We start from the raw sequence: 25891 nt of genomic DNA, 5'->3' as shown, positions 1-25891 counted from the left end.
ACTGTTATGAGCAGGGATGAGTGTGTGTGCCCTTCATGAGCCCTGGTTTTATTATTATTTCTGTCTTTCAGTGAGCCATGCCAGGGGTTTAGTGTGAGGGCGGCTTGCCTACTAACTGCTGCAGCTTTTGGCAGAAGTGGTTTTGGAGTTTGAAGATAGCTGACAGAGAAACACACACACACACACTGTTGGAGTGAGGCCCATGGCGTTGGCACCGGTGCACATCTTAGCCACAGAAGCAGCGATGACGGGCGCAGTTTTGGTGTGGGTGCATCCGTGTTTGTGTGTGTTTAAATTAGCAGCGATACACACAACCAAAGCTTTCATATTCAAGCTTTCCTTGTTACGGTACAAAGGAAGCCAGTTCAGAAATATTGGCAGTTTTGGTGTTCATGAGTGTTTAACTTGTTATTTCTGAAAATGTAAAAAAAGGAAGAATTATTGCTTAAAAACGCTTGCCGCACCTCCGAACTGGGAAAGGAAAAACATTCATAAACACACGAAGAATCTGACGTTCTCTGTTTATTATCAGCGAAGAGAGCATACATACAAGTCCCCTACATACGAACATTCAAGTTACGAACTTTCTAAGAATATGTGTACACGCCTGTTCCATTGTGGAAGTTAAATCACGTGTCCGGCGTACATTGTCACGTGCGTGCAGCGTACATTCCGGGATGTCCGGAAGTGAGATGTAAAAGCAGTGGCGATGAAGCTGGTACCACTAAGAAGCGCCACGCGATAACGATAGAGACATGAATTGTTTAATGATTGGGACGATTCTAAAGGATGCTTTACTGTAATATACTGTGCATAGCCAATGATGTTAGTATCCTAACACCTAGACACTGTTTGTTAGACTTATGAACAAATCGAACTTACGAACAAGCTCTCAGAACGGAACACGTTCGTATGTTGGGGACTTACTGTATTTAAGCCGGGTGCCCTTTGTCACATATGTCCAATACATTAAAAGAACCAGTTATTAACATGTAAGTCCTAGAGAGACCAGGAGATAGACAGATGATAGGAGAGATATTTTCCAGGGTTAGACAAAAAGGTTCCAGCAGACATGAGCTATCTGTACTTATACTTGTCTGGACTATAGGAAGTTTTTCCTTATAAGGAATCAGCATGGGGGTTGTTTAATGGTCAAAGATGCATGGGAAAGTTTGCACAATATCAGAAAACCTTTCAACAGGATTATGAGTGTCAGCTTTTTTTATTATGAGAAAAAAAGTAATCAGTTACAGGTGCTGCGATGGAGTGCCCAGGGAGAGCTCCCACGGAGCCTCGTTCTCTTCAGTACGGTACCTTTGAGGCCGATATTCCTGTGACCTTTTTTTTTTTTTTAGTAGAGCTGGCCTCAAAAGCCCAGCTGGCCAACAGCTTACCGTCCTGCAGGAGGGTTAGGTGGCAGTTATATGGATCTACGCCGTGTACACGCTTCTGTACGTGTCATGATTCAGCCTGTTATTGGCCGTCACGTCATCAATAAAGAGAAGTGAGTCAACTCCAGATGTGGTGGGATGCTTTGGGTCGTGCACAGTTCCTTTATTTCCTCCTCACTTTCCCCACTTCGTTAATCTTCCTCTTAACTGTCAGGAGGACTTAGTCCTGGAGCTGTGCACGCTTTATTTTATTCTTTTTATTTTTTATTCATGCTTAGCAAATAACGACTTGGCTTCTTTTTTTGGGTGCTTGAGGCTCACCAGTTGTTTGTAACATGTGGTTAAAGCCTGTGAGGTCATGCTGGTGTTTTCTTGTGCCTAGAGCAGCTCTTGACACATATACTGCATGCGCAGGCTTTTGTCATCCACTCATGTGGTCTAGCAGATGGCCAGGCGTTGCTGAGCACGACAGTGCAGTTCTGCTTTCTTAGCAGTTGATTTTGACACAGCAGAAGACTTCGGTAGTGTCTGAGATTGATACTGATTTTTCCATTCGCACGATGGTCTGCTTAATTGGTACTGATTGTGTGTTTATTCCCTACGCTGAGAGAAACACTCCATATGCAGACAGTTCCATCCAGAATCAATGCTTTTGTTCAGGAAACAATGATGTGATGACATCAGTGTGGTTGGACAGGGCTGGCTCAGTGTTTATGATGTTGGATTAGGGATTTGACGGTGACAGATTGACATTCCAGCACCACCGAACTGCCTCTGTTGGGCCCTTGACCTAGGTCTGAGTGACCTAGCTAGTGCATTTCGATGGTACATAGAGGGAAGGACAAGGCTGAAATACATAGTGGATCTAGATGCAGCACCTGTTCATCACACCAGGCCACCATTTAGTCACATGCAAATAAAGTTAAATATATATTTTGCATATCTGTACTTAAAACTACTCAGACTTTTTACTTTTACTCCACTACAAATATCTGCAATTTAAACCTTTTTATTCCAATATACTTTTGCATGGCGTTATGTTACAGTATATAACCACACTAGTGGTATTGGTGGCATGGTGTTGTAGTAATTAGCACTATAGCCCTGCACCTCAAGGGTTCGTGTTCAATTCCCGTCTGCATCTGGATGTTCTCCCTTGCTGGTGGGTTCTCCTCCGGGTATTCCAGTTTCCTCCTAAAGACCTGCAGATAAGGAAGGCTAACTAGCGTTCCCAAATTGCCTTTAGTGTGTGTATGCACGTGAGTTCTGCGATGGATTGGCACCCTGTCCAGGGTGTACCCTGCCTCGTGCCCTAGTCACCTCGGATAGGCTCCAGGCCTTTAAGTGGTATAGATGATGAGTGAATGCGATTTTTATGTGTCTCTACTGTTTCCGCATGAGTCGCCTTCCCTCTGTGAAACGCTCAACAGTGTAGCAGGTGTTTGAAATCAGAAGAGGAGACGGTTGCAGGGAGGGTGGAAGGAGAGAAGCCCTTTTACCTTTGACTATGACATAAAGCCTATAGTGAGTTAATACAACCTCAGTACCTTTGCTTTTTGCTCTCTGTGCAGTAAATTTGAGGTTGAGCACTTTTGTCCTTTTACTTAAGTCGACATGCAAATGAAGGAACTAGTACTTTTACTTGAGTAATATTTCACCTAGGGGATCTCTACTTTTATCCTACTTTTACGACTTGTGTACTTTGAGATCAGCACATCGTCAGGATCGAACCAGGAACTCCCTGAACTTCTGTACCACTGTGTGACCCACAGGTTCATGACCCCGGTCCTGAAAAAACCCCTGTCTTGCACATTGTAGTATTTCCCCTTCTCTATCACACGAACATCAATTCGAAAAAAAAAAAACAGCTTTCTAATTAGGTGCGTTGGGAGCTGGGAAACATTACAACATGCAGGGCAGGAGGTCCTCCAGGAAACCTGTTCCTGAAAAGCAGAACCAGAGCAATAATCATGATATCCCTTTTCAACCGCCAGAAGTGATCTGGTATTCATCTTTTCAGCATGTTCAAACTAGATTTCTTTTTTTTTTGTCCGTTTGTGTAAATACGTTCTGATTACATGGACAGCAGGCATAATGGAAACACTTACAAACCATTATACAGTGGAATACGATTAAGGCAATAATTCTCGTCTCCTGTAGTACAACCAAAGTCATAGATTGTATCAGTTATGTTAAGTGTGTGTGTCACATCGCGGTCAAGCTTCAGACCTGCAGGTCAGTGAGAGCGTGTGAGCGGTAATGATGCGTTGCGTTCTCTGGGCGCTAAACTCAAACATGTGCAGCAGGCCAGACTCGTCTCGGCTTTGATCTGCCAGTGGAGGCCGGCCTATCAGATACGCCACACTTATATTTATTTATCTGACTTCAGGCCTTTTTTTTTTTTACAGCCTTTCCTCTGAACCTCTGCCAGAGACCTTGTGGTAAACTTTGCATCCCCCACCTCTGCATTCAGTAAACTCCTCTCGGCTCTGGAGGTACTCGGCGTGTTTATCTACGAGTTTTTATCTCCGTGTACCGCAAAAATCTGGGTTCATGCAAATAAAAAAGGGTTTTATGGTCGGATTAGGCCGACTTTGTCCTTTTCATGCGGCGTTGATGATGGCGACGTGATCCAGTCGCTTTGCCAATGAAGAGAGAGAGAGAGAGAGAGAGAGACAAAGGAAAAAAACAACTGGCTTGTTGTCAGGATTTGCCAAACGAGTCAGAGAGAACAACAATGAGTTTGGAATGTGTTTTGTTGGCATGGTTCTCCTTTCGTAGGTTTATGGACCATATGAGTTAGCACTGCTTTATTTCTGTATCACATGGTGAGTTATAGAAAACATATATGTTCACATCTGCGTTCTCATTTGCTTTAACGTCAGAAATGAGTGCTGACTCAGGCTTATAGCTTATCATTCAGGGATGATGAGTTTAAACCCAGCCAGGCAAATATACAGTAACTCTCTCAGCTGTCAATCATATAGACATGCTGTCAGATCCAACACATCCACGGGCGTCCATTATTGAGACAATCTGAGTGTCCTGAAATAAAAAGACGAGGACTCATCCTGACCAGATCTGTCCACTTTGACACACTATTCTCGCATCTGTGATGGTCTGCATCTTTCAAAGTGAGGATTATAAACTAGCACTGGATAGCTCGATAACCTCAACATTCAACTTATCCTAAGCGGCGGGGTTAAATGTGACATCACAACTGACCTTTCTGTTTTTTTCCTTTTTTAAATATTGTATCAATTAACAGTAAGCACTGGTTTATTACGTTTACAGCCTTGTTTTGGGTTTATTTTTAAAGACTTTTTGCATTAAAAATACTCCCCTCGAGCTGTAAGTGGAGCCTCCATGCTGTTTGTCCCTCATTTTGCACTAAAATAAAAGCTCATCCAAAGCTGCCAACCAAAAATTTTAGAATGCCACGGCTCCTATCGGAAAATCCACCTAAACCTTTAATCACAGCTCTTATAATGGACTCTCGTAAACAAAGCGCGACATATTATTTAAGTCCTATTGCTTTATTTTATCTGTTCCGATTAAATATTTAGGAGTAAGCAAATAATCTTAATGATTGTATGGTTACTATGAAAATTAATAACTTTTAATTTTAATACGTACTTATAAAAGGTAAGGGACCCTCGCGGCCCACCTGCAGTACCATCACTGCCCACTTGGGGGCTCGTGCTTTATCAAACACTAAATGGTTGTCTAGGGCAAATTTTTCTGGTAAGCTTTAATTTAATGTATTTTTTTGTCTTAAGGTTAACAAGTGTGTGGTTTTTATTAAAAAAGGGAACGAATGTAGAAAGAATTCCGACAAACCCAATAGCGTCTAACGCTTAACAGCTAAAGAATTCAATGTTTTGGTTTAAAAAAAATGTATTCATCTGTGTGAGAACTTATCTCTCTGTTTCATTCTCTCTCTCTCTCTCTCTCTCTCTCTCAGAGGCAGCGGAGCAGGGCAGTAGTCCTCGCACAGGTATCGGTTCAGACCAAGAAGACAGTCGAGCCGCCACCATGGGTAAGACTTCACACACTCAAACACACACTCATTTAACTAATGGTTGAGGTTTTTCAATCGATTCAACATCATGTGAATGTTAGACAATAACAACACTGCAACTTGCATATGTAATGCATTAACTTCGTCAACTTGTGGAAGAAAGACATCGCAGAGTCGACACGGATTGTAGGCAGAAGTGTGCGGATGTGCATCATTATGCAAGATCACAACACCCTTGGATATCAGTTCTCTGCGTTTAATCCTAAAGTTTAGGCTTCAGCTCTTCAATAAGCGTCTCACTGTATCGAGCACTGTGGATTGTTGAACGTTTTTTCTGATAATGTTCCAATACTGGCCCTTGAGAATCCCAGAAAACTGTCACCATTGATGAAATTGAACCGTTTCCGTTTTTTATACTCAGCCACGTAGTGATGAATCTGTGTCCTGTCACCAGTAATGATTTTCTTTAAGAAACTTTTATCTTCCTTAGAGTATAAGTCAAAATTTTGTTTGTAGATATCTGAACACTTCTGTTTATGCTCTTCTGTGAGTTGTTTCGGCACCGGGTACACCCACAGACCACAAAACACACACACTTAAAAAAAAGCCTAATCACTGTAGCTGCTCTTCTTTCATGCAAATCACAAGCATGGCTTCTATTGTCGCTCGCAGAGAGGAGCCTTGAACGGAAAGCGCTGATAAGACCAACAGAAGTTTGAGTATAACTGGAGTGCGGATAATTTTTGACTAACCCTCGTATACAGTATATGTATATATATACAGTGGGAAGAAAGAATAAGTGATTTGTTCGCAGTTTCCTCAGTTCTCAGTTAGACACGTTGTCTATAAATGGAAACGATTTGATGCTGTGGCATCACTCCATAGACATGGCCGTGCTGCCAAGATCACTCCAAAGGCATAACGCAGAATGCTCAATGAAGTGAAAAAGAAACCTAGAGTAACAGTCCTGAAGCATTCACTGGAGCTGGTTAACATCTCTGATCATCAGCCAACCATACACGAAACACTGAACAGGCATGGCATCCGTGGCAGGACACCATGAAGCAGGCCACTGCTCTCCAAAAAACATTTGGAGTTCTCCAAGGACCACCTTGACACTCTCCAAAACTCCTGGGAAACAAAGATTTGAAAGAATTGTTTGGGAAGAACACAGCGCAACGGATGCCGTAAAAATAGAACCACATACCAATATGAAAACATCATTCCTACGGTTAAATATGTGCCCAGGAAGCATCATGATTTTAGGCCGGTTTGCTCCCTCTGGACCTGGACAGCTTGCCATTATGGAGGGAGAAATTAGTTTATCAAGTTTATTTTTACTTTTTTTTTTGGCACTGGGTACTTCCCACCATGGAGATATATCAGTTGTTTCTATTGCAGTTCCTTAAAGAGTTGGGTTGCCAGGAAGGAAACCAGAGAACACTGAGGATACCCACCAAGAACAGGGAGAAGATGCACACAGACCCTGAGGCGGGAATCGAACCCCAACCCTGAAGGTGCTAGATGACAGTGCTAAACAATAAACCACTGTTCCACCCCTCGCCTTATCATGTTATCCTAGTGGCACTCTTGAATCTGGAGCTCAGGAGAAGCTGGGTGATGGAGCAGGACAATGAACCTCAACGTGGAAGTAAATCTACTACAGAATGTCTTCTCCTTTCGAAGCAGTCCAGTCAGTGCTCAGACCTCAACCCAAGAGAGATGCTCTGGAACGACCTTGAGAGCCGTTCTCCCCAGAGATCCTGAGAATATGCATGAACTTTCTGAAACGGTTCTGTAAGGACGAATGGTCCTACAGTAAATTCCTCCTGAACTTTGTGCAGGTACAGGACGCGCATGCTTGAGGTCATTGCTGCCTAAGCAGGATGAAATAAATATTTGATGTACTTTTTCCACCAAAACTTTGTATGTTTTATGGGTGTGTCCAATAAAGACAACAAAGATCATAAGTGTTGTGTTGGTTTAAACTGGTGTGTTGAAAATCCGATCGCCTTTCATGAGCAATTTCCGTATACAGTGTGTGGCTTAGCGGTTAGCACTGTCGCCTTGCACCACCAGGTCCTGGGTTCGATTCCCGCTGTGTGCATGGAGTTTGGATGCTCTCCCCGTGTTTAGTGGGTTTCCTCCGGGTACTCCGGTTTCCTCCCACAGTCCAAAGACATACTGTACAGACTACAGAGGTTCCTTGATGGATATACACACATACCATTTATTTATATATACAGAGTTAGCCAAAAAATATATACACACTTCAGGAAAAGAAAAACATGTATAAATATTTGAATACTAAATGTATTACTATACATTATATATTAATATATATATGATAATATTATTAATATTATATTAATACAATATACATCATACTATTTTTCTTTTTCTGAAGTCTATATATTTTTTTGCCTGACTCTGTGTGTATACAGTATATAATTGTTATATATAAGTATATAAGATGTATGTACAGTATGTATTTAAAACATGTCTATAGTATTGTGCATGGGTGTGTGAATGTGTGATACCTGCAAAATCTGTGCAGTCTCTGCGTGTTCATGCATGTCCTCGTCTGTGCGTGCGTGTGAGCGTGCGCGTGTGTGTGTGTGTGTGTGTGGTCAGGTGAGACTGTATGGAAGCTTGAAGCAGAAGGCGTTACAGTGCAGCGCAGGTCTCTGAGCACAGTCCCACACTGTACAAACATCCTGTTTACACAGCGCAACCTACATAGAGCTAGCTAACCCACACCCTTCTGCACCTCCAACACACACCTCACGACACCAACACACATGCACACACACACATGCTTCCAAACCACACGAAACATGCTTGCTCACACTAAATTTAACCAGCAAAAAAAAAAAAAGAATTTTAAATATATAAATAACAATAAAGTTCTGAGGCTTTTTATTTAAAAATAGGTATTTATTTACAAGTAGGAGCGGGGCGAGGAAAGAGAATCCCGAAGCTCACATCACACACAGATCAGGCCGCACGAGTACAGAACCCCAGGCTAGATACGGCTTGATCACAAGTTGAACCGCTGACTTTTGTTCATTTATTTACTCTTTATGTAATTCAAGCCATATTCTGGATTCTCTGGTTTCTGCATTTTTTGTTTCCCCATCATGTGTTTTGTGTGTGGCTTCGTTTAGCGTTTCTTAATCGGCGTTCAGATGAACTGCGCCATCTGGGGGTCGAAATGTCTCCTTCCGATCCGATCATGAGCTCAGACACGGTTAACTCCAGAGTTACTGGAGCCTTTTAAATGAGAGAACTGAGATATAAATGTGCAAAAATGGATCAAATAAACATTATGATCAACGATGCACAGTCGTTTACATCCTTGCATTCAAGCATTAAAAAAAAAATTATTAGTTATGCTATTGATATTCTCCTAAAAAGTGTAGTGCAAAATTATTGGCACCCCAAATACTCTCTTTGGAACAATACTACAGTACTTCTGACTACAGTACTTTATCCATGTGATGGATAAATTAATGATTTTTATCCTGATGAAAAAAACAAAATGGTTTTAAACACAAACATCCTAGCACACGTGCTGCAGTAGAAAAATAATCCATGATTCAAATTCAAATTTTATTTGTCACATACACAGTCATACACAGTACGATATGCAGTGAAATGCTTGTATGACCACCGGTGACCTTAAAAAGGAAATAAAAACTATATGTAAGGAATAAATATTAATTAAAAGAAATGAAATACAAAAGAAAATAAATGTAACTAGTAAAATAAACAAACTGTACAAATAAGGGCATGTAAAAATATTACAAAAATATAGAAATATAGGAATATAGGGTGGGAATATATATATATTTTATTTATATAGCTTTTAACAATGTTTATTATATATATATAAAAAATTTAAAATTTTAAAATGATGGTGCGGGATGTGATGTGATGTGATGGGATGTGATATGTAACCAAATCGTAAACACGATATTAATGTGCAATTCTTCCTCTTATTATTATTATTATTATATCTACAATTTATGTAGGATTTTTTTTATATGTATAATTTTGGCATACTTAATAAATATCAGTGACATTGTTTTTCCAATTATTTGGTTTTAGCCTCAATTCATACAAAATAATATATTTAGTAATTAAAAATTATGGTTAAAACCAAATCACAATACTGTATGTGTCAAAATAATCGCAATGTGATCATTTATTATTTTTTTCATCAAATCCGGCAACCCTAGCTTGAATTGTCGTGTTCCTTAACTTGTTGCAATGTTTCATTTATTAAACGAACGACTTTGTGCGCATGTTGCATCCAAACAAGTTCCTGTTCTCACTTCTATCATATTCCTGCGTCAAACTTTTCTCTCTCTCTCTCTCTCTCTCTCTCTCTGTCTCAAAGTCATTACCGAAACAAGTAGGTAAAACCTCTCTGTAATGTAGCGTTTCCTGTTTTGTTACAAAGCGCTGACACTGGAGACTCCTTCCATTAATGTTACTTCGTACAACTCTATCCTCGCAACAACAACAACAACAACAAAGCTTTACCATGTCAAATGATTATCTGATTTATTCATTTATTTTGTAGAATATGACTTTAAATAACAACCTTGTTTTTTTATTAGTTTTTTTTATTAGCCTTAAAATCACTGGAAGGATTATGAATGACTTGCTACTACAGAAACAACAGTCTAAAACATAAGAACACTTAACCCTAATATAACCCTGTCGTGGACATTACAACTGTCAGAGCTGCTTTTACACAAAAAAACAGAAATTTGAGAAGCGGCGCTAAGGGTTGCTTATAAGGGATACTTAAAAAAATATAAGAACAGTTTAAAAATCATTTAAAAAGTCAGGAAAATTGTTAAGAACTCAGGTGTTTCAGGTGCATGAATATTCAAGATTCAAAGATTCAGAGAATTTTATTAATTGCTCATTCTTGGTTAAAGTTGCTTACAGTTGTTGTCCGGGAGGAAAGAAAAAGAGTAACATAGAGAAAAGACTCAATATAATCATTGGAGTACATCATGTTCAGTACCTACAGTATCAACTTTCATATCAGCTCCAGAACTTCACACGGGGTCACTTGGAATCATGTCTTACAGTATGTTCAGATGAGATGTTTTTCCCACGAATCCTATCCTAAAAAAAACATGGCTGGATATGGAGGTGGAATCGTGATGCTTTGGGACTGTTCTGGACGTGTGATCCATGACTGGTGACAGAATGAATTCAGCTCATATACAGGATATTTGAACTATTTAAACCTGCTTTTCCCTGAAAGGTTAAAGATCGGTGTCAGACGGCTTTCAGTCGTCCCAAACGCACGACTGTAACGAATCCATGTTCTTAAAGGTTCACATCAAACACGGAAGAAACAGCGTCCAAGATTATAATCAGAATGCCGGCAAACTCACAGACCTGCAATGAAAGCAGACAAAAGAGCAGAAACAGAAACAGCGATGGTCAGGCATAAGGCTGAGAACTTACACCAAAATATTTTTTGGCAAGAATTTGCAAAAACGAACGTTCGTCGTGCTTAATGTAGTCTGTAAACAGGAAGTTGTGTGTAATAAGTGGTTAGTAACGGTTGGACGTGGAACAAAGTGTTTTTGTGATGACGAGAAATTAGAAAGGAAGGGGAGAAAAGCTCAAACTGATGTTGCTCAGTTTTGTTTTGGACTCTAAAGTATCAGTGATGTTGCTGGAGTGCTAATAATTTTGAAACCAGAGTTTAAATAAAAGTCTACCGTTTATCTTTCCATCCATCTATTATTTATAACATGTTTCCTGTGTAGGGTTCGAGGAAGGCACAAAATGGGGTACATCCAGAACGGGGTGCTCACCCGTAACAGAGCACAAGTGTGCACACACAGTCACATGATTTAGGGCAAGTTAGAAACGCCAGTCATATTCTACAGTGCATATATTTGGAGTGTGAAAGGAAACCCACAAGTCACAGGGAGAACATGCAAACTCCACACACAAACACGCACAGACTGGAGGCGAGATTCGAACCCCAGTCCTGGAGGTTCAAGGCAACCTCTGCGCCACCATGCCACCTCCCTTATTTGTTTTTTTTTGCTCAAGGGTGCCAATAATTCTGGAGATGACTGTATGCTTTTCTATGTTTCAGAACCTAGAAGTTTGCTTTGAAATAGTTTCAGGTCAGACAGTAGGGAAGAACTATTAAAAAAAAAAACTACAATGGTGATCCTATTGTGTCTTTTTTGTGTATGATGATAATGATATAATCACTGCTCAGTTTCAAGAGACACTACCGCATTGTTCCTTTGTTTCCATTTTCTTCTTTCGCAGATGGGCCCGAGTTTCAGGAGAGCTTTGTCACATCGGGAGTGTTTAACGTGACCGAACTGGTACAAGTGTCCAGAAGTAAGGAGCTTAAACCTTATTCTTTCTTCATCTTCAAATAAAGCAGTATAATAACAATCTGAACACCCGCCCGGTGTAGGTGTGGGAAAGTGTTTTGTGTTTTTAAGTTCTCACTGGGAATGAACAGGACTTTTATAAATTTTTAATTTTTTTTTCTGTGTGTGTGGGGGATTGTGTCTTAAAAAATGAAAAAAGGCTTGTGAAAGAGTGACCAATATAAACATTACACTATAAGAGGAAAAAGAAGGATGGAGTGTATCAGGAAGCTTAAAGTGAAAAGAGACCATGGTACTGTACACTAATACATGACGGAGTTTTGTTTCCCACATTATATTTAAGTCATGTCAATCCGGGACTTGTGATAAACTTTCTGGTGAAATCGTAAAAGCGTTCGACTTTTTTCGCCTTGATGGTGTCCAAGCACTACTGAAACGCTGGGTTAAGTGCATTAGTGTAGCAGGGGATTATATAGAGAAATAAAAAGGGGGTTTAAGCTCTCATGACTGTGTTTTGTTATTCTGCACAACCAAAAGTCCCGGGTTGACATAAAAAAATGCCCTTTGGATGTTACAGTAGTTGGCCTGGCATATCAACCCCAGATATATGCAGAAATTAGCAGTTAAAAATCATTCGTATTTGGCTGAGATTTCTATAGTACTTTATTCCTGTGCGCTGGTAACAACATAAATTTAAGTGTGTGTTAATGTTTTTGGTACATGTGTGTGAAAAGTCGTGCGAATTCCAGCACAGAGACTTTATTCCCAAAGCACATTAACATTTCTGAGAGCCACGTCACTTGACTCAGATTGGAGTCGATGTGTCTCCCAGCTGGGACGGCCCTGTTTATCCACAGAGTCTCTGCACAGCTGGGGTGTGTGTGTGTGTGTGTGTGTGTGTGTAGCCAGTGGCCTGTAATGTAACTAACATTACTGCAGTTTTGCACTCAGCCCAAGCGCTGGAACGGCCTCAAACGCTTCCACATGAGCCATCCTCAACTCATACCAGAGACTCTGCTCTCTCCATGCTGCTCCCAGGAGCCATACGCTATAGAATCAAACCCGTCGCCACTCTCAGGCAGAAGGGGCGGAGTCACGTCTCTCAGACGTTATACAGTACATTGCAATTATGTACAATTATTTTCACATTTGTGACTAGAATCATTATAATAAGTTAGTGGTTAAAACTGGCAGCGAGCGGAGTTAGAGAGGGACTGAGTTAATAAGAGACCAGAAAGATTAAAGAGTAAAGAATTGAGTAAAAGTGAAGTAAGTATTTTAGAGTAAGTGTGAAGAAAAGGCTTCAGTTTGCCAGGAATCATATGGATAAAGGTTTTGGAGCAATGGAAAAAGGTCATGTGACCTGATGAGCCCAGATTAAGACCTATTCCAGAGCGATGGGCGTGTCAGGGTAAGAAGGGAAGCGCATGGAGCAGTGCACCCATCATGCATTGTGGCCACTTTACAAGCCTCTGGAGGCAGTGTTATGATCTGGTGTTGCTCAGGTCTGGACTCGTTATGTGGCAATAAAATGAAGTCAGCTGACGACCTGAATGTACTTAATCACATCTATGGGGTTTTTCTTCCCTGATGATACAAATTGTAAAAGAGTGTTTCTGAATTATGAATGGGCCTTACAGATTCGTGACCCTAACCCCATTCATAATTCGAAAAGTTTTTGGGATGACCTGGAGAAGACTTTTGACATACCCATCATCAGTACAAGACCTTGGCCAAAAATGAACGCAACTATGGAAATAAATGTTGTTACTTTGCATTACAAATGTACAGCTTAATCAGAGTGAAAGGCGATATAATAAAAATATTAGAGTATGTACCTGGTTTTTTTTTTTGGGTTGTTTTTGGCCAGGCAGTGTAATTGTGTTGTTCTGTTGAATGAATGCTGATGGATGGAGGGTAAAATGCGACAGTAAAACATTCATTAAGCCGCTGTCAGCTCTCTATATAACGTAGCCTGATCTGATCATGGTCGTGTATTGTTCTCACTAAACACACACCTGTCAGCTTCTTCAGTCTCCAAAAATCATTTCTCTCTATTTCCAAAGCCGGAACGTGTTTCCTCCCCCAAATAAATCAATCATTTTTATATATATAAAAAAATTTTGTCTAAAAAGTTGTCTAAACACATCCTGTGATTTACAGTTTAAGTTGTGGCTTGTTTAGGAATCTGTAGACGAGTCAGTAAGCCAAGCATGTGCTACCTGGTTTTGTTTTAGGAGCGTGAAGTGGATCTGACATTTGTGCTGACTCTGAGAACCGTCTCTAATTATACAGACTACTGGTTCTCGTGATGTTCTCTAGAGAGGATTTAATCTGCATAACGAGATTGTTTGTGTAATATGTGAATCTCCCTGTGAAGCCCTAATGAAATAATAACGACCAACACAGGGGACATGTAACGGCGAATTATTCGAACAAACATCCTGTGGTTCAAGTGTGTGGTTCCTGGTGTTGTTTCATATTATACAACAGTTACAGTAGTACTGTAGATTGCTGACCAAGCAATCTGATTGGACGAGACACCAGTGTATCACTCTGAGTCACGTGTTATAATACTTACAATAACCGTCGCAGCATACCGTAGGTGAAATTACTTTAGGTCTGTTCGGTCCGCAGTACTGGAAAGAGGGGAGAGCAGCTGCCTCCTGCAAAAAACTCACGTTCAAAACCAGTCACAGATGCACTTTCAGCAAGAAAACACATCTAATAAAGTTGTCCTCTTAAATAACACTTTGTCTCTTTAGAAATTATTTCCAAGTCATTCCAAATTGCCTCCGAAACACTTGTGTCCTTTAATTTACAGCTACAACACTAAGTAGCTTCTAACGCAATAATTCATAATATAGCTCAAGCCCAGAACTGTTTCATTTGTGTGTACCTGTAGTGTACAGTAGAGTGTGTACCTGTAGTATAGAGTGTGTACCTGTAGTGTAGAGCAGCACAATGCAGCCTCGTCCCCAAAGACTCGGTCTAACCTATGAGACAGTCACGTACAGTATACTGCAGTATTGGCCTTTAGTGCTGTAACTCACAGCCCACAACTGGTCTTTACACTTGTGTACCGCATTTCTTTAGATTTTATCAATGTACAGTGGTACCTTGGCGTATAAACGCCTCGCCTAATGTATTTAAGAACTGAAATTTTGCAAGAAATTTATCTCGACATAGAAAGCATTTTTGCCATACTGTACTTATTTACTTCATATTTTACATTATTTCCATGTCTTTTCCAAATGCTCTTATTACGATATGATTATCGTGTTGGAAATTGGTAATATTGGTAATATTTTTGGCTGGCATTTACACTATTACCTTTAAGAAAATGCATTTCGCCATACATAATTTAACTCTAAGAGTTTGCCTCTGGAACAGATTCAATTTGTATGCCAAGGTACCACAGTAGGCTATATGTCTTTATATTTTTATAGCTGTTGCTAGTAAGCTAGCTAACCTAAAACATTTCCTGAGAGGATATTAAGCAAAAATCCTCAGCATTCCCCCGGAAATTTAACTTATGTGCGCTAGCTAGCTAAAGTAAAAGTGAAAACTAGCATGAATTATTCATCTTATTCATTATTCTTATCGCTAATCCTAGATTTCTTAACAATATTTATAAATGCTTGCTTAAGCTAGCTAGCAAACCTCACTTGATTTCTCAGGAATAATATTTATAAATCTTAAGCTTCACTGATACTGTAACTCTAGCTTTCTCTAGCAAAGATGAGCCAGGCTGACAGAATTTCTGTAATAATTTGTAAGGCTGTTTCTAAATATGTATAACCTTAACATAAGGTATCCTGACAGGGATGTTGCTAGTACTGGCTAGCTAGCTAGCTAAGAGAATATAATCTGATTAGAATCCTGACAGGATCTTTGTAAATACAAGTTAAGTAGCAAATGTTTGCTAACCTGGGAGGATTTCTGGCAAAAATTTATAGTATTTGTACTGTAATTCTACATGATTTTCAGAGTAAAGCTAACTAAATAGCTAGCATAAACAACCTGACAGGATTTCGGAAGTTATTTTGAATACTTTCTGAGTGATGTGTGGCTAAATTCTACTGACTAACACATTTCAAGTGACATCTTTTTTTACAGTAAATAGTCTTAATCTTTATTATTCGTTTTAAGGGGTGTTTTAAATTGTTTATCCTGGGTTTTTATGCTAGCTGGGTAAAAAAATTAAGTAAACATGAATCGTTGTGTATCCTGTTTTAGATTTGAAAGCACTACATGTTTTAACCCGTGTGTGTGTTTTTTTTTTATAATTTAAAGCACCGGTGGTGACAGGAACAGGGCCGAACTTCTCACTCGGGGAGCTGCAGGGACACCTGGCTTACGATCTGAACCCTACAGGCGTGACCATGAGGAGAACCCTACCCAGCACCTCCTCTAGCGGGTCAGTACACTCACACACACACACACATACACACACATGATGTGGTGCTCATGGAGACTTTGGAACATTCTCCTGCATCCTTGGTCTCCTGAGGTGGCTTGCATTTGAAAAGAACTCAGTTAAAGTAATATAATTACCAAGATAACCTTTCCACAAAGAAACATATTGGTCTTCATTTAAAGAATATAATTAAAGGATGTCTCTAAAGCTAAATGTTCTGGTAACTACTGTTAAATACTGAACACTCCATAATAAAACTACTGGTTTTCAAAACTTGATCATGCAGCCTGATAATAATAATAAAACTGTAGCCAGCTGACTGATTTTTACCATTTAAAAAAAAAAAAAACTTTCAACCTTTCGACATTAAATACTGGAATACACAGAGTGTGGCCGTCTGATATAACGTATTTCTGCTTTAAAAAAGAAAAAAGGCGAATCTTTGTTATAGGTTCTTTCGATTGTCTCCTGACAATCCAGTTAATATACGTAAAGTTTGTTTAGCCTAAGTGTGTTGTTAAGGTAGACTAATTAATTGTATAGCTAATTGCCTTGAAAGGTTAATTTCAAGTGAACCTACTGTAGTATGCAAAATTCACTTTTTATTCATTGTTAGACGTTCAGATGGTCTCTAGAAAAATAAAATACATTTCCTGTTTTCATTTTGCATTGACAGTGGCTTAAACAAGCAAATCATATTTTTTCTCCCATGTGACCTCATATAAGAAGATAACCCTACCCTGGTTTGTTCTATAAAGGGGCGGGGCTCAGGAGTAATGCATTTGCTTAAACACTAAGAAATGGCACATTCAGAGGAGGAAGTTTAAGAAAAAAGTGTTTAAAAAATGCATTATTTGATATGTACGGTATGTCAGGTAGAGATTTAGCCTACCCAGACTTTCACATACCTTGGGACAGGTCTCAGAGCTAAATGCTAAATCTCCATAAATAGTTTTCCCTGTGTTAAGTTTTTAAAAAGAAACAGTAAAACATGGGCCCTTTAAAGCACTGTCGTTTAAAGCATCACCTTGCACCAGTTACTTTTCGACATAGCCCCTGCAGTACTGCGTGCATCGTTTCGGTTTATCGCCCATAATCCATCACAGCCTTCGTTCTGTGGATATTGCATATTCTAGATCCACTTTTCACTTCTAGCTAGTGAAAGCTGAGCGCTTGATTCTGATTGGGTAAAATAATAATAATAATAATAATAATAATAATAAATAAAAAATAAGTGATAAATTTAATTTAGCTCTCAAGCATGACTCCTTATTTCCTGTACGAGTGTATTTTTTTTCTTAATAGTTTAGATCTGCAGAATGGAAAAAAAGTAAATGACAGACGTAAAGGTTTAGAGCAAGATCAAGGCAATTTCACTCAGTGTGATGATTGTTATTGTGACATGATAAAGTGTGTGCGCGTGTGCGCGTATGTGTGTGTGAATAATTTTGTAATAGTGTAGGAGTAGGTTTGTCAAAGTGACATTATAAAATGCTGGTTTGTGTGTGTGTGTGTGTGTGTGTGTGTTTAAGAACCCTGTTGACAGCAGTCCCCTAGGCTCTGTGATTTATCTCTTCTCCTTCACTGTCCCTGCTAGCTTTGATGAATGCTCTTTTCCCAATAAACACTCTGCCAAGTTCAAACAAAGTAAACTTTTTGCCAAGCTGCACTTATCCAGTAGCCAGCATCTGTGTGTACGTGTACGTCTGTACGTCTCTGTGTGTGTGTGTTTTACTCATTTTCTGTGTGCACCGTTTATGCAGTGTGATGAGTTTAAAGCGATCTGATTGCTCTGTTTTTCTGGCCTTGTGCTTAATGACGATTGCTAATCCGTGTCTTTGTTTGTCTCATGCAGGAGTAAGAGGCAGAAGTCCAGCTCTGTCGAGGGTGACATCGACACCAGCCCCGGGGGTGAATACTACACCTCACCCAACTCTCCCGCTAGCAGCTCTCGAAACTGGCAGGACGAGATGGAAGGAGGTTAGAGCTGTATAATAAACAGGATGTGTTTTACACTGAACTCTTTACACTTTATATTTGATTTGGGTCAGAAATATGGATTCATGCAACATTAAGTAGAATAAGATCTTAAGTAACAACCATTTTAACAAAAAAAAAAAAAATTAACCGACTTTATCCAAACAGGGTTATGGTTAAATGTCTGAAGGCTTTTTTGAAAAAGTTTTTTTTTTTTTTGCATGAAGTTTTAGCCATTGGTTACAAGAGGAAATATTTTTCCTCTACATTTCTCTGTGTATTAAATAAAGTGCAGAAGTGCGATCTTACAGCTAAATAATGTAAAAATTCACACAGTGTTGTTATCATCATGGACACGATATTAAATCTCTCTAATTACACATCTAGAAAAACAAGAAAAGTGAAGCATTCAACCAAGGAGATTTAAAATCTCACGAAATTGGTCAACTGGAAAAAAATAAATCATGAACTGAGATAACTTAAACGTTTGGTGAAGCTGCATTGTAAGAAATGTACAGTACAAATCAGAGCTTTGTATGTTTAACACACATACAATGTAATGAGAACGCACAGGATTGAGACTAAACAGCTGTGTGTCCAAAAGCATTTGTTAGTGAGACTCATAAGACAAAAAGATTTAGTTTGCTAGAGAGCAAAAAGGTTATTTAGGCTTTTGCGTGATGGAAAAAGGTCATGTGATCTAATGAGTCCAGATTGACCCTATTCCAGAGCTATGAGCGCGTCAGGGTAAGAAGAAAAGCGCATGAAGCGATGCACCATCATACATAGTATAGTGTCAACATACAGTAGTGCTTCTGGAGACGGTGTTATGATCTGGGGTTGCTTCAGTTGCTCAGGTCTAGACTCAGCAATGTTCTGTGGCAATAAAATAAAGTCAACTGACCACCTGAATGTATTGAATGACCAGGTTATCCCATGTATGGATCACCAAACCAAACTTCTCTGATGACTCAGATTGTGAAAGATTGTTCCCGGGAGCATGAGGAATCATTTCCACACATGAACTGACCACCACATTGCGCACCGAAATCAAAGCTGAAGTCGGTCGAACAAAAATCTTATATCATTGCCACATCTCTTGTACAGTCTTGATATTGCTCCAAGCCATTTCCACATGTTGGGGCCGTTAAAGAAGTTCCTGGGAGGCCAGAGTTTCAGACATGAAGCAGGCACACTGATCAAGACTTGGCGAAAACTTTCTACCTTGATGGTGATACAGTAGTCATCTTATAAATCTTGATTTTTGCAGCATTTTGAGTTCAGAATCATAACGGTAAAAGTGAAGATATACTGTAAAAGATGAGAACTTTAAAGAAATACTTATAAAAGGGGCGTGTCGATGAATTCTTGTGACATGATTAAAATTTATGAAAAAATGCGACTAGTTGTGCAATAAAACTAAATTAAATGATGAGTAAGTGTCAATAGACCGAACTAAACATGTTGATGTGTGTTTGTCTGGATTTAAAAACACTAATAGAGCCTTTTGATGTATGTGTGTGTGAAATTGCAGTGTAAGCAGAGCTGAAACACCTGGGCAGGGCAAAACCTGGCAGCAGTGAAACTAGGTCACATGGTGGTTATATAAACCATACTGTGAGCTACTTCAGGAGTGTGTGTGTGTGTGTGTGTGCGTCTGTGCATATGTGTGCGCGCTTTCTTACATGTGGTTATAATATATTTGCGGTGGTTGTAACATAATGTTTGCTGTGTAATCAGAGTTGTGTTTAGGTTTTTTGCCAGTGACTAATGTAAAACCCGTTCCTGTGTTTAGTTCCCGTCTGCGTCGGCAGTTTAAGGGCTTTCGAATGGATTTTTTAAAAATCGATAATTCATGACAGTCTTGTTATGGTTGTAGCTCCTTATTTAAAAAAACAAAAGGTCTCATTCTGGGGCGTTCGAGTTGTCCTGATTGGATTTGGTGTGGGTTTTTTTTGTTTTGTTTTGTTTTTTGCTTAAATTACGAAAAGATGGAGCTGCATGTTTCATCTGGAACATGTTTACCTTTTATAGCTTTTCAAGGGGAAAAAAAAGTGTTTTCAGAGCTGAGTTAGACAAACACATTAGTAATAACTTAAGGTTTAAGGAATATTTAGAAGTTGTGTACGAGTGACACACAAAGGGAGAAGATTGTCCAAAACATTAACGTTTCTCATTTATTAAGATCTAAAAAAAAAAGCTTTAGTGAGCTGTAATTTTTCATGCTGAAATGTATGTTTTTGCTGTAAATTTAGGGCCATTTAATTATTAATAATACTGTATAATACTGTGCTGTATCTTTAAAGGGCACCAAGTATAATTCTCTTTATTGTCAACATTAGACATTTACACGAGTCTCAAGGACAAACAACAAACATGAAAAGAAAAAAAAACATCATTGATGTTTCTCCTTTTCATGTGTGTATTAGTCGGAGCTTAAACAAGCAAATCAATTTTTTTGGCCTATTGTGACCTCATATAGTGTAGCAAGAACCTCCACCCAGTCCTGTCCAGCTCTTTGTCTCAGCCATTCTTTGGGTGCCATTTTTAAGAGCTATCGTAAAAAAAAAGGTTAGGCTTGCAGGTAGCTTAGCTGTGTTTAAACTTTAATGTTCGAGTCATGCGATGTGAGGACTAAAAATTTTAAAAGAAAATTAAACCTACTATACAAAATTCACTTTAGTGAAGTTCATTTTAGATTTGCAGATGGGTTTCTGGAAGGTGAGTATGCAAACCAATAAATCGAATCAAATATTTTCATTCAAAAATGTATTTGTCATGTACACAACACGGTATGATACTCATGAAACACTTATAGGAGTGTCTGTGAACTAAAAAGGAGAGATCAAAACAGAGACGTTTTTCATTTATTAGGAGGGAAAAAAAAACTTTTCATGCAGGATATCGGCTTTAGCGAGCATTTAGCAAGGTTTCACACTGATGAAATGTTTTACTGTAAATTTACTGACAAATACATATAAACGACCATATAGACATGAGACAGTAAAACATAAGAAAATATAAGAAAAAATAAGAAAATAAAACATTTCATGTCATGTCTTTTTTGCAACTTCTTAGGCCCATTGTTTAAACAAGCTAATAAGATTTTTTCCCCAAATGTGACCTCATACAAGAAGAGACCCCTCCTCCCTGCTTTTTTCTGAGCTCTGCTGATCTCGGAGGGCGTTGCTCAGCAGTAGCTCATTTACATAGACACTGAAATGGCATATTCGGAGTAGGAGTGAAATTTAGTTTAGAAATAGAGTTTGTAGAAATGCATTATCTGAGGACTGTTTTAGTTGGAGCACTAACACACACACACACACACACACACACATATGCGACCTTTAAAGTTGCAGGTTGATTGTAGCAGAAGCAGAAAGCTTTGATCAGCTTATCCTTCAAGTGTTCGGCATTATTTCATAAATTTGCCAATTTTTAAACATTTGATTAAACTGGCTACTGTACATTCTATGCAAACATTACGATTTCATTACCTCAATGTAATATTGTGCGAACATTGATTCATATTGTAATATGATTGTTCTTTAAATTTAATAGATTCAATCCAAAGCTCTAAGAATCCAGCAATATTAGAAGTTATAACATTATACTTCAATGGAATTCGTAAAAAATATATATATTTATTGCCAGTTTAAGATGTCCTTGGCTGCAAAAGACTTTGTAGACTACTTTCTAGTAGTAAGCGATTAGCACAACTTTAGCATTCAGCCCTGTTCTGGAATGGATGAACTTGATGAGACATCCTGCGTGAGAGCAGCCCCGTCAACCTCACTTCCTGTCTAGACAGTTCCAACGAGGTTTTTGTTACCGGTACCTTCTTGGCTGATTGCTTTGGGACAAAGGGAGAGTGAGAGAAGAAGAGAGAAGCAGAGCAGGGCGGGCCGAGCCGCAGCTGGACGTACACATCTGTCTGTTTCATTTTATAAACCTTCATGTTAGCGAAGGTTTATAAAAACGAAGCGTGTAGCAGTTAGAATTCTCAAAAACTGTCAGGATGTCTGTGAAAAAGGAAAAAAGTATAATGACATTTGGCTTCTTTAGTTCGATATCAGAGACGCAAGCCTGAATGTAGGGGAGTTCACTTTTGATTGTGCAGAATAACAGAACACAGTTATGAGAGTAAAAACTGCCTTTATTTCTAATAAAGCGCTAATAGAGCGCTAATGCACTCATCTCAACGTTTCACTAGCGCTTGGATACCATCAAGGTAGGAAGATTTCTCGGTACTCCGGAGCCATGATCGGACTGCCTGCTTTACGTCTAAAACTCCGGCCTCCCAGGAACTCCCAAACATGTGGAAATGGCTTGGAGTGAGGTCAGGACTGTACAGGGCAGGTGGCAATAACTCCTTTTTGAGTTCCTGAAACACACAAGTGGTGTTGGCAAATGATTATGTGTACAGTTCACACAGACAGATGCGTCTCTTCCCCCACGGGAACGACTGCATTGGGCTTCGAGACACCTCGGCCTGGATCGTCATTCCCGGACTTACAGATTTCTTTAAAAGTGTTTAAATTGCTTCACCGCTGCAGCTATAAGTCTCATCACCGTACTGCGCTTGAATTCTTCCACAAATGTCAATCGCTTTTTTACACCTTCATTCACAAAAAATTTCATCATAAGTCCCTGGGTGATGTGAACGCCTCTAATAGCTGACAAGCAATAAAAAAAGCATTCACAAGAGCTACAAGTTTAACCACAAAAGACAAAACCTGCTGCAAAATGCATTGTAATAATATTGCAGAGTAATATCGAGGTGTCCTATACCGTATGTAGAGACGATAGATTATTTCTATTTTTATTTCTCCTCCTCCGTGTAAATCTTATCTTGTCTTAATAGGACTTTAGACGCCAAGCTTATTACATACAGTAGATAATGTGCAAATACAGACACAGTTTTGTTATGTAATTATATTTAAAACTGTGTATGTTTTTGCATCCCCTGCTGGTGCATCCTCCCTCCTGTCTGACACACACTGCTGTAAGTCCACAGGGACACACGATTATTCCATACACACTGCAGTTCTCTGCAGCATCATAAAAACTAAAGTAGTTTTTATATGCTCTGCCACCCTGTGGTCATTGCTGGCAGTACCCTAGTGATCATTGTTCAAGCTGACCTCTTTCTCTCTCTCTCTCTTTCTCTTTTTTCTCACCCTCTGCCCTGTCTCTCAGGTATCTCCCCAGTGAAGAAGACTGAGATGGACAGCCCATCTCCTCAGGAGAGTTCTCCACGCCTTGGCAGCTTCACACAACACCACAGACCTGTCATCGCAGTGCACAGCGGTGAGCATGGACACACCCGCACACACACCTTTAAAGGCACACAAAAGGACGTAAAGGCTTAACGTCAAATCCCAGATTCATTACAGAATAGTTATAATCATGAATGTGTTCTGAGTTGCAACTCTGGCCTTCGTGGGTGTGTCATATAACAGGAACTTTATCTTGATTCCATGGACAGGTTCAGGAGAAGAGTAAAAGGAATCCAGTTTATCTGTATAAGACGAAAAAAGTTCAATTAACACGTAGGAAAACCAACTAGGAAGTGGTTTCTTATTTTTTAAATAAAAAGTCGAAGAAGAGCATTAATAAGTTGTCCCCTACATACGAACATTCTAGTTTGTTTAGTCATGTTTAGTCGCGGAGTTTAGATCACATGTCTGGCGTACACTGTCACATGCGTCCATAGTGCATCCTAGGAGGTCTGGAAGCAAGCGTAAAAGCAGCGGCGATGAAGCTGGTACTGCTGAAAAGCGGCAATGATGGAGACTAAAGTGAAAATAATTGAGAGAAAGCATGGCAGACGTTGCTCGTTTTTTAACATGAATCGTTCAATCATCAGAATGATTCCAAAGACCAAGGACAAAATCATGGAAAAGTGTTAGTTTAATACTGTGTATAGTGTTGTGTTAGTATCCTAGAACATAGACAATGTTTTTTGGACTTACGAACAAATTGGACTTATGAACAAACTGGCTCGTATATTGCGAACTTACTGAACTAACCACCACATGTTCTATCATTCTGCGATTTCCATACATTTTTATTTCCATACGAAAAAAACCTTCTAAGTAGCTAATGTTAGCTGCTCGCTGCTGTTTACATGTTCCCCTAAACATCACATTACCTAATTTTTGCACCATCCCTCTAAATGAAACTCCCATTAAAGCTCACCTAAAACTCCACACAAACTCCCGCTAACAATAACTCAACAAAGCAACAAAGTTGCTCATGTCAATTTTTCTTCTGTACATGTAGCGGCTGCTAACGGCTAACGCTTTCAGTTTTATACTTCCAATGCAAAATTTACTAGCTACAGTATAAATACTGTCTAGACATGTTGGTTAGCTAGAAATGATACAATATATATGTTAATCAGCGTGAAAACCGCTGGATCAATTAACACCAGGCTTCCCACTAGCTTCGTTGATGCTATTAGATTAGCATATGCACACTATGTACGCTCACTAGACACAACAGAGATCCCTGCTACATCCTTTCGAGCTTTTAATTTTTACTGTGAAGTCTCTATAAACGTTTAACGAGAGCTTGTATATGACGGGATAAGATGTCTTTGTCCTTAGCAAATACTGATTTTGCGATAGCTATAAATTTGCGCACCCTTCCACTCTTAGCGGCGCTAACCTTGTGCGAGTAGTGTAGTAAGTGCTCACTTGTGTATTGAGTGTATATTGAGACTAATACACTGCTGCTGACAGGCTGTCTGGAACAGACAGAGCAATTCGTTTGTGTGTGTGTGTGTGTGTGTGTGTGTGTGTGTGTGCGCGCGCGATATGAGCCGCTTTATTGCAGAGCTGAGAGCACCACGCAGACAGCACTGCTCTCTCTGACAAGTAATTGTCTCTGGAACAATGAGGCATAATCTGTAGTCTGGCAACGCTCCACTATCCACACAAACGATGCTACAACAATTAGCGCGGCTTGTTCAAGTGAACCGGTGGAGCGTCACCGCCATATGTCACCACGAAAAGAGTGTTAGCACCGGAATCACAGCTGTCGCGGCGCATTACGGAAAATCAGCCTCGCTGAAAATTGGTCGTTCCAGCAGGAGAATAAAGATCGAGGAAACCTGACAACCAGACGACCAAACAGATAAATTCCACAAAAGTCTAGTAGCTTAATGCGTGCCGATATTTTCCTGCTACTTGAGCGTTTTTTTTAATGAATAAAGTCCTGAAACTGTGATTTTTTTTACCAGTTCATTCATGTGATTACACAAACTATGAATCAGGTGGGAGGAGCATAATCACACTGCACATACTGCACATGAGAACGATCTCAGTGACTTTGACCCTGGTTTGTTGTGAGAATAGCCAGACTGATTTGAGTCGTCATGGCGGCTGCGGTATCTGAAGTAGCCACTCTTTACATCCATGATGAGCCGAAGAGCATCTCAGTATGCATAATATGTACAACCTCAAGGAGGATGGAAAAACAGGTGTCTATCTTTGACATCAAGATATAATGGTGTGTGTATAGTAGGGTCGGGAATACCTAGGTGCTGAATTGATTTGTGCTGTGATTTTTTAAATAAAAAATCCTTATTTAATATAAATAATTTTGCTGCGCTTTTGCTACAATTATAAAAAAACTTAGCAAATAATTTAGTCCAATCACACAGGATGGGGAACGGCATACGCAG

At 39.5% G+C, this 25891-nt stretch overlaps 1 protein-coding gene across 6 annotated transcripts in view; it reads left to right on the top strand.

Annotated features, from left to right (window-relative positions):
* Window positions 1–25891, top strand: part of nfic (nuclear factor I/C) — a 130411-nt gene that overhangs the window by 89377 nt on the left and 15143 nt on the right. For 5 of the 6 annotated variants that reach the window (XM_053504504.1, XM_053504505.1, XM_053504501.1 and 2 more), the window contains exons 3-7: window positions 5356–5430; window positions 11734–11808; window positions 16101–16224; window positions 18080–18204; window positions 23401–23511. In XM_053504504.1, the coding sequence (XP_053360479.1) occupies window positions 5356–5430; window positions 11734–11808; window positions 16101–16224; window positions 18080–18204; window positions 23401–23511 (510 nt within the window). Of the gene's footprint in view, window positions 1–5355; window positions 5431–6297; window positions 6622–11733; window positions 11809–16100; window positions 16225–18079; window positions 18205–23400; window positions 23512–25891 lie in introns of those variants that run through there. The other variant, XM_053504506.1, reaches the window with a different exon arrangement.

The sequence above is a fragment of the Clarias gariepinus genome, chromosome 9 (genome assembly GCF_024256425.1).
Source record: "Clarias gariepinus isolate MV-2021 ecotype Netherlands chromosome 9, CGAR_prim_01v2, whole genome shotgun sequence".
NCBI classification, from domain to species: Eukaryota; Metazoa; Chordata; class Actinopteri; order Siluriformes; family Clariidae; genus Clarias; species Clarias gariepinus.
This window is presented reverse-complemented; position numbering and strand designations above follow the sequence as displayed.